Source organism: Symsagittifera roscoffensis, chromosome 5 (assembly GCF_963678635.1).
Source record: "Symsagittifera roscoffensis chromosome 5, txSymRosc1.1, whole genome shotgun sequence".
NCBI lineage: Eukaryota > Metazoa > Xenacoelomorpha > Acoela > Convolutidae > Symsagittifera > Symsagittifera roscoffensis.
In genome coordinates, this window is record NC_087066.1 from 42,067,897 (window position 1) to 42,077,270 (window position 9,374).

The 9,374-nt window shown below is 37.3% G+C and overlaps 2 protein-coding genes across 2 annotated transcripts; both read right to left on the reverse strand.

The window, feature by feature from the left end:
* LOC134845786 (synaptic vesicle 2-related protein-like) lies at nucleotides 1–2,323 on the reverse strand. The gene has a single exon (XM_063862867.1). It carries the CDS (start codon nucleotides 2,248–2,250, stop codon nucleotides 790–792), a length of 1,461 nt encoding a protein of 486 aa, XP_063718937.1. The 5' UTR covers nucleotides 2,251–2,323; the 3' UTR covers nucleotides 1–789.
* A 103-nt stretch (nucleotides 2,324–2,426) lies between these two features.
* Nucleotides 2,427–8,444, reverse strand: LOC134845787 (uncharacterized). The gene is made up of 2 exons (XM_063862868.1): nucleotides 7,519–8,444; nucleotides 2,427–3,988 (listed from the first exon to the last, which is right to left on the reverse strand). Exons 1-2 carry the CDS (start codon nucleotides 8,433–8,435, stop codon nucleotides 3,745–3,747), a joined length of 1,161 nt encoding a protein of 386 aa, XP_063718938.1. The 5' UTR covers nucleotides 8,436–8,444; the 3' UTR covers nucleotides 2,427–3,744.
* Nucleotides 8,445–9,374: the final 930 nt, after the last annotated feature.

Here is a 9,374-nt window from a genome sequence, read left to right on the forward strand (position 1 = left end):
TAAAGACAATTAGAATTCACTAGATACATAAATGTACATTGATATTAAACAATTCAAATGTTTTATTACAAATAAGTTAGGATCAAATTTACAAACATCAATAGAGGAAAATAATTGTTTGCACTTGAAAGAGTTGAACTAATAAAGAATTAACTGAAACTTACTCATTATAACATTAAGTTAGGTGAACATTTTAATATAATGGACACCGATAGTGAGCGAAGTTTCCCTAGATTGAATTAAGAAACGGTTGGTCTTGCATTGAGCACAACCGGGGGCTAATTAAAAAACATTAGGAACAGAAGAAAGTTGAGCCAGTCGAACTGATTTTAAACTTTGGTGTGCATTTTCAGAAAACCAATTTTTATACTTAAAAATAAGCTCTTCTCTTACATTCATTTCGGCCTTTAAGCTGTGAGCACAAACAATTTACCTTGTACTTTTTACTATTGCAAAAAAGGCAAGTAGAAAGATTTCTAAAATAAATGCTATGTATCTATAATTGATATGGCAACTGAAATTAGTAACGAGACACACTGAACAAAGTTTGAATGCAAAGATTGCTGAGCAGTTTATAAGCCCATTTAGATGGCTCAAGAAAGCAAATTTTTCAAAAACTCATTATTGTATCTTATTTACATCATCGTAGCAAAAAGATTGATGAAAAACTGCCTCAGCTAATCCTATTATTTCCTTGAATTCGATGATTATTAAGGCTTTACTGAAGGGTCAGAAATCAGTACTTATTGCTAATTACTATGAGTTTCCTCAAAGCGAAGTTAGTAAAAACTATTTATCTCTAATTTGTTTCCCTGTAGTGTCAAAAGGCAGCATCATTATCGTAATCATAGTTACGACTCCCATCGATACATAGACAGACAGCGCCATGGCAAAGTTAGATTTAGCCAATACTTGAGCTACAAAAGGGGTCATGATCATGCCTATCCTACTACATGAAGTGCCCACACCTATGGCCGTGGCTCTAATATTTGTAGGATACGCTTCACACAGATATAAATACATAGCCTGTACTGTAGCCACAATGAATACTTTACAAAGAGTGATTAAAATTAGCGCCACTATAGGGTTGGGACAGAAAAATAGAAAGAAGGTGACAAAACAATACAAAGCCATACAAGCTAGCATGAGTCTCACTCGTCCAACTATATTCGATAGAGTCATACTAATAAACGCACCAATTATGATATGCACATGGCTGATAAGAATCATTCCATAGTCACTTGAGTCTAAAGAATGGCACGAGGCTCTGCAGTAATTTACTTCATCAGAAGTGAAACAAGTTTCTCGGTCCGAGTCTGTGTTGCTTCGGGCAGCTTGTAGAGACTCCGTGAACAACATTCCCATTCCGAACCCAGTTCCCATGGTGCAAAACCAGAGCACGCATTGACAGATCGTCAACCTCGTCAATTCTTTCGTTGCAAAAAGATTCGCGTATTTGCCTCGCGAGGGCTTTGTGATGGGCTTGACGTCACCGAAAAGAAGATGGGCTCGATTAATTGCTGCCATTTTGGTTAGAATCCACTTGGCTCTACTGGTTTGGCCGCTAACCAACAGATATCTGGGACTTTCGTCCAGAACTAAATATGCAGCTACAAAACACACAAACTGGGGCAGTGAGCAAACTACCACTAAATATCGCCATCCATATTTGGAAATATCAACTAAGAAATAAGCTGCAATTCCTGTGAAAAGAGGCGCCAGTCCTGATAAAACATGGAGAATCAGCATACACTTTGCTCTTTGTTTTGTCTCCACTAGTTCGGCAGCGTAAGTCGGAACTGTATGAATACCTCCGATGCCAAAGCCGCATAGAAGTCTTAGTACAAAATACCAGCCAACTGACGGAGAGAAAGAACTGATGATTCCGTAGTAGCCAGTCCAGATACAAATAGCCAGCAAGATTGGCTTCCGTCCCCAGATATCCGCAATTTTGCCCCACACTAGAGCTCCGAAAAACATTCCGATAAATGGAGCAGTAGTAGTTAAAGCCTCTTGCCAGCCTTTTAAATTCCACTGACACAGTAATTCAGGACCAGTGATGAAGCTAATACTTTCTTCCGCTATTTCGGCAAAATAAGCTAACGCTAAAGTTGCCATCACGCCATATTGATATTTGCCGAAACCAGCGCGTGTTAGCGCCTCGTCAAACCCCAGCTCTTGAAGGGAAAGCTGCCCAGCCTCGAACGGGATTCGAGAGCTGATGGTTAAAGCTCGGCCATCACTAGACATGATTACGTCGGGACTTCTGCCATTTTTACGGCCTCGGCTAACTCAAATTATACTGAAAGTAGAACACCATTTGATCATTGGAAACAAAATAGGCATAATCACGATAATTAATCTATCCGAAATTTCATTTTTGATCATTTCCTGATGTTTTGATCAAATAAATATTTTCGTAGAATGCTTCAAAGCTAATCATGTAAGAGCAATTGAGGTGATACAACTTTACTTGCAAACAACTAGATAAATGAAAACGAAAAACAAAAAGGACAGCCGGTTAATGAACAATTATCACAGAATGTCTCGATCACAAGGATTGAAAGACCTCTGATTTATTTACAGAGCACAATGGCAGTACAGACTCCTCATAATAACGAGCCACTGAGGCAAAGTAAAAAAAAATCCAGCAAACTTCAGCTGTTAAGCCTTTATAAATTCCCCGGAAATTTAGTTTGAAACAATTATTTAAAATACAACCAGCACAAAAATTCTACAAGCTTCCCAAGGCAGCAGAGCTGCGCAAAATAAATTTCAGCCTATGAACTGCATGAATGGCGCCAAATGCACTAGAACTCTGCATTTGATTTATTTTTGAAGACATGAAATTAATCGCTAAAAGATAACATTTCGAGCGAGCAATTTAAGCAGTAGAAGAAACATATGAAATTATTTGACAGCTTAAATTGATTCGCAAAACTTTGGTTATTGGAACAAACAACTATAGCAAAAGAAATTCAAATTATTTTGCTTTGTTATATGAAAACTTGAATTGATTTGCATTAAGATACGTTTTTCGAGCATGGAGTTCCAGCGAAATTAGCAAAATATGTTTGAGCAAGCGAGTCATAGGATCCGAATTAAACTCAACTAGCGTCTAACGCACTTCCGGTGCTGCAAACTGATAAATAAACGTGAAAACAGCTTACATAAAATATATGAAGAAAACCACGAAAGTAACAATACACTGGGGCATCCAACCACGCTTTTGATTTCCGAAATTGGATAATAAACAAAATTCAACCTAAAAGTTCTTTTTAAAGTAAAATGGTGAAATCTTCACACCTGGCTTTCAGATCTTCGAATTTCCAAATCAGAAACAAAACCCTTAAATGACCGACAGCATACAACTGCACCTTCCATATTAAGCAATTTCATTGGCAAAATCACCAAAATTATGAAAGACTCTTGTCTAACTTGCTTCTATCTTTTCGCACAGAGGCAAAGCTTCGCTTCGCAAACACGTGCGAATAAATGACGAAAAGCAGCTATATGAAGTTCAATAATAACAATAAGAAATAAACATCGAATTAGCACAAATTCGGTTACTTCGGAGATTTCCATCCTCCGACCTAGAGATTGAGAGTCTCACACACTAAACGCTCAGCCACGGCCGCTCAATATACCCCAAACACTAGCAACCAGAAAAGCAGAGAACAGATATTATGCAACTTACAATGCTAGTGAAACTTCCAAATAAGTGAACACTTTTAATGAACACTTTTATTTGCGAGATAGGTTAGAAAAAAATAAGGTCCATAATAACACACTAAGGTGATCATCTGTGTAATTAGGCAGTACGTATATCATTTCGCGTCCAGACAATTCGGCCAAAGACAATTCAGCCGCTTTGAAATTCTGACAAATCAGCCAAAAGTATGCAGACAATTCAGCCAATAATAGTGACCGCCGCAGTCGCGCCACCGTGTTGCGAGCTTGCCTACAGAGGGTAGGACCCACCGGCGACCTTAAACAAAGAAATAGCTCCAATTCTGATTTATTTCTTTCGAATCTAGTGTTTTGTAAAACTGGCTGAATTGTCTGTATATTTTTGGCTGAATTGTCTGAATTTCAAATTAGCTGAATTGTTTTTGGCCGAATTGTGTGTGCGCCTATCATTTGCTACCATAAATAGATGAATCCAGCGTAAATAATTTAAAACGATCTGTCATTTTTTCCTAGAATAATTCGAAAGTTTAATTAAAGTTTTTCAATTATCACTAAAAACGTTAGTTTCGAAAATATAAACAAACTGAGCAATAATATTGGAATGGAGGCCACATCTGCAACTGCCGGCGGTGGTAACTTGAATTCATTTCCCTAATGAGTCGTCAATTTCAAAAATGGATTTTTCGAAAAATCATAAGAACGTTATATCTAGGAAAGTGAAGTGCGTTCAGAAGTCATATTTGGAATCAGATATAAAGTTCCTGAGCACCTTGATAACTTTTAATTTCTAATGCTTCCTTTTCTTCAGATCTTATACTCCGTAGAAACACAAAAGATAAACTCTTCCCAGGCACAGCAAACAAGTATGGGAAGAAACATCAAAATATTGAATGCCTTTCTTAAAAACCCGCCGATTTTTTAGACACTCACGGCTATCGGTTTTAATTGGTCAACGCATTGATATGCAGTAATCCTTGAATTATTGTCGTAACCCTCCGGCATTTGTTGATCAAAACATTGAACCAAGGTTCATTTTAAATGTTAACTTCAACAATAAGAAAACCCAACACAAAAATAACAAAGTACTCCAATTTATTACTGCATTTGTATCTCTGGCTTTGGAAGTTCTTTGCGCCTATTAGCATACGTATCAAGGCATATTCGACCGACATGCAAGTGTAGTACATAGGCTAAGGTAAGGCGAAGAATCTACCGTCTATTTAACATGGATATATATTCAGTTTGAAAAACTTAATGCTAAAAATGTATTTTTTGTTCGATCCTTTCAAGTGTATTAATTCTTTTTCATGTATACTTTATTAAAAATTGAGCTTAAAATTCGATGTAGTTACTTTCTTTTAGAAAGAGAGCTTCACTTGAGCTTTGTTCAGTGGATGGCAAAATTCAACACAAACTCAAATTTTTAAAAATCCTGTAGAAAGACTTGATCTTGGTTGCATATACAGTCGTGAGCGCTTCTAGCAAAACAGCAATTGAATAGCGAAAACAAATGCGGGATTGATGAAAAGTTATAGGCTAGAGCACTAAATGGAGATTTCATACATAGATCAACCAATGATATGGTCATTCAGCTAAAAACTTTATAGTGCAAAATATGGGTCTTTATAGTGTTCTAGGAGCGCTCGCTAAATCGATTTGGACGACTTAAAAAAGGACACCATTTTCGAAAATCAGCCCCCCCCCCCATCCGCCCCTGATTGCAGGCCAAATTCGCAAGTTCTGGAGGAACTTTGACAGCATCCCATTTTGGAGTAGCTCATTTTAAACTCGGCGAAATTAAAACTGGAAAATCGAAAAAAAAACTCTCAGCCAGGCGATATACGATATATCTGAAACGTGAAAAATATTCTTTCGTTAAACCTGCAAAAAAAATACGTTGAAAACGCCTGAGTGTGGCTGGATAGTAAAGCCCGTATTTAACACAGAGGCGAAGCCTCGCTACGACAAAAAGCAGCTATCGAAAGTGCAATAAGAAAAAATAAAAATAAGCCTCAAATTAGCAACAATTCGGCTAGGACGAGGATTCGATCTGCGACCTGCTGCAACCAAAAGATTTAGAGTCTCACGCAATAACCACTCAGCTACGCACGCTTACCCTACGACAAAAATAAGTCACGAAAAAAGCAGCTACAGATGCTAATAAATTGCCAATGCCAATCAGCAAAAAGGGCAATAAATACAAATAGACACAATTTTGCAAGTAATAATTTGGAGTATAACAAAATGAAGGCATCCACACTAACTTTGCATGTAACAAATTGCGATGCATAAAGCCACATTATGTATAAGAAATGTATTTCAACAAGTTGCGAGATATTTTGAGTTAGAAACTTTCAGAAATTGAGTTGTGTTGTTTGAAAAAAATAGCTTTTTTCGGTTCAGTTGAAGAAATAAAAATGCATCAACTGTGTTAATTTATTACAATTCGAATCTCAAAGCACATGCTATCAAAAAGCTGTTACGGTGCCCCAAAAGTGGCACCAATATTTAGAAAAAAGACGGTTCTGAATGATACACTAAGCCGACGCTAGAGTAAATATAAAATATATAGATAGACTATTTAGATATGTTTTGAGGCTATTTCCACTTTTTCTAAGTGTCACTTCATCACAAGCAAAAATGACAATTTGTACTAAAATCTCGTCTAAATTCTGATTGATAAACATCATCTAATTTATTTGTCGTCTCATTTCCTATCCTTTGAAAATGTGTCATCTAAAATTTATCATCTTATCAACCTAAGATACCCGCGCAGAAAGTGGAGTGCGATAATGTTTCGTCTTTCTTTTATACTGATTATTTCGAAAATAATGATTATGTTGTTTGCGCAACCAATGACCACGGGTGACCTTTCTCCAAAGACAGTTGACCCATACAACTGCTATGCATCCACGCAAAGCGCATAATGCATGGCCAGTAGATCTTAACATGCTTTTCCAAAAAAGATCCCATCATGGCTGGCCAAGTTCATGTCTGTGCAATTTCACACAAAACCAAATTCATTAGTTTAAAATTGCAATTAAATCCTAAGGAAAATTAGCTTCAACTTTGAGCTACCGGTGAAAATCACAATTAATCTGGGTTAAAAAATGAATACTACAAAAAATAAATTCATGTCATCAATCAAGCTCAAACAGATATCTGATATGATCAAGGATAAAATATATAGAAATGTACTTCATTTTTACATAATTACAGAACAAAATGATGAGCTGCGTTGAACTGGAAGGTGTTTTTGGCTAAAAACTAAGACAATTTGTAAGTAAAAGCCAAACATATTCATCATGTCTTTTTTGTATCACGATATTCATGATTTTGATTTAGTTCAGAAGTGCAAATTGCTCTTCATGTAAAAATCTATTAAAGCCAAAAACGTGTAAATTAAAAGCGGCAAATCTTTTATTTCCTAAAAACTAATATCTTCAAGATCTTGAGTCATGAGACTTGGTCCCATTTTTTTTAGAAAAGTAAAATAAATCACTCATTAATATTTACGGAACAAATTCAGCTTATCAAAATAATCAATATTTTATCAGCTTAGACCCGCTTCTCTTGGTTCGTGAAAACTAATGTCTACTTTAAGATACTGGAAACTCGACCTGAGTTTTAGAATTACAAACTTAATCACGCCGTATTAATTAGGGCATGACTTCAACTAACCAAAATAATCCATACCATCTCTGATTTAAGTTTTAACTCTTTTGGTTAGTAAAATCTAATATTTGATAAACAATCATGAGAGAAAATTTATAGTTTCGTTAAATACAAAACTTGTGCAACGTCAGATAGGTCGACATATTTACTCACAGAATTCTCTTCTCTATCTTCTTCGCCAGCTTGGGGGGCATTTCTGGGTGCTTTTGTAGTTGAACCAGGAAATCATTAGTCTTCTTCAAATCGTGGCGATATTTGGTGACCTCTTCTTTCAAGCTGTTGACCTCATCCTGCAGAGTGCTTTTCTCTTCCCCAAGATTGTGTTCAACTTTTTTCTTTTTCATCCGGTGAACTCGGCAAGCCAAGTTGTTCCGTTTCTTTTTCAGTTCCTCGACGTCATGGTTTGGGTCGCTCTCTATCAGATCAATTTCAATCTTCAAATCTTCAATACTCGTTGGGGTCGTCGAATCTTTAGTTCGCTTTCGAGACCCTGTTGTTATTGGTGGGCTGTTAATGAGCAATTTTTTCACACCAGAGCATATCTCAGCAGTTTTTTCTCCAGGACTCGGCAAACTATGGACTGGTCGTTTTGCACTTTTCGGTAGCAGACATTCCGCATTTGGAAGTAGTACCTGCTTCGAATATTCAAATCCAGATTCCTCGATGACTACATGTTCCACCTCTCGTGGGTAGTCAAAATTTTGGGGTGCAAATTGAACTTCCGTATTTATGTAGGTATTCATGTAACCTTCTGTTGCATTAAACTCAGTTTGAAAGCAAGAAGGCATAGATTGGTGGAATGCATTTTCATTTCCATGAGATTGGGACTCATATTGAACAGCATCCGGAGGTGGTAGCAAATTAGTAAACACCTGTCCAGTCTCATTAATGTGTTGAACACTTTGCTGCGGTTGCATTTTAGCAGCATCATCGACATGCCGATCTCGATCACTTTCTTTTGCCTTTTTGAGCTGCTCCTCGAATACTTGCAAAGCATACTGCTCATCGCTGGTGTACTGATCACTTGGCTGTTCCTCCAGCGAGCCACTAAACTCAACTACGCCTTCCATTTATCTGGAAAAAAAAACATACCAAGTGAGGCAAACATTACTATCTATTGTTCGGTTTTCATCTAGTGCTACTCCATCTACTGATAAACATGGTGAATTCCCATAGGTTCCAATAATCATAGGTTCCAGAATAAAAAATCAGTCGCATAAGTTCCAATATGTATCTTCTTGAATTCTGATTGGTTGAAATTTGAGCCAACGAAGTTATGGATTGATAGTTTACTGTTCAACCAGCATAAACTCAAGCTGCAGAATAGTGACCGCCGCAGCCGCGCCAACGAGTTGCGAGCTTGCCACCAAAGGGTAGGACTCTACGAAATTTAGGGCCGGTTATCGCAGCCAAGCGGCGACCTTAAACCGAGACTCGGCTAATTTAGTCTTTTGACCAATTGAAAAGATTTGGAACTTATGCGACTGATTTTTTTTGGAACCTAAGGAACTGATTTTTTATTTTGGAACCTATGAATACCCACCCTAAACATAAATAAACTGACCGGACTGTCCGGGGAGTATGTGACATTCGACCAGAATGGACAAAATGCAATCTCTGCAGGTTTCGAGTTTTAGCAGTGAACCTTCCGAGTTAATGATTTTGAAGGATTAACGACGTTATTCGGATGATTAGCAGAACGGTGAAGGTCAGGATATTCCCGTATTTTAAAATTTTATTTTTTCGAAGTGATGACGTAACATTTCTGAGAAACGTCAGAAACGGCCATTTTGGCAAGAGAGCTAAAAAGTAAGAGAACAACATTAGTTGCGATTGCAAGAAGAACGAAAATTGTGATAGAAAAACGACAACGAATCACGGAATTGACAGAGAATGTTCCGAGTTGCAACTATTGTGTCGCTACAATAGTTGCAAGGCCGTTGCGAGCAACGGTGAAGGGTGGAAGACAGCCTTCCGGGTTACGGAGAAGTCAAGTTTAACGTGCTTGA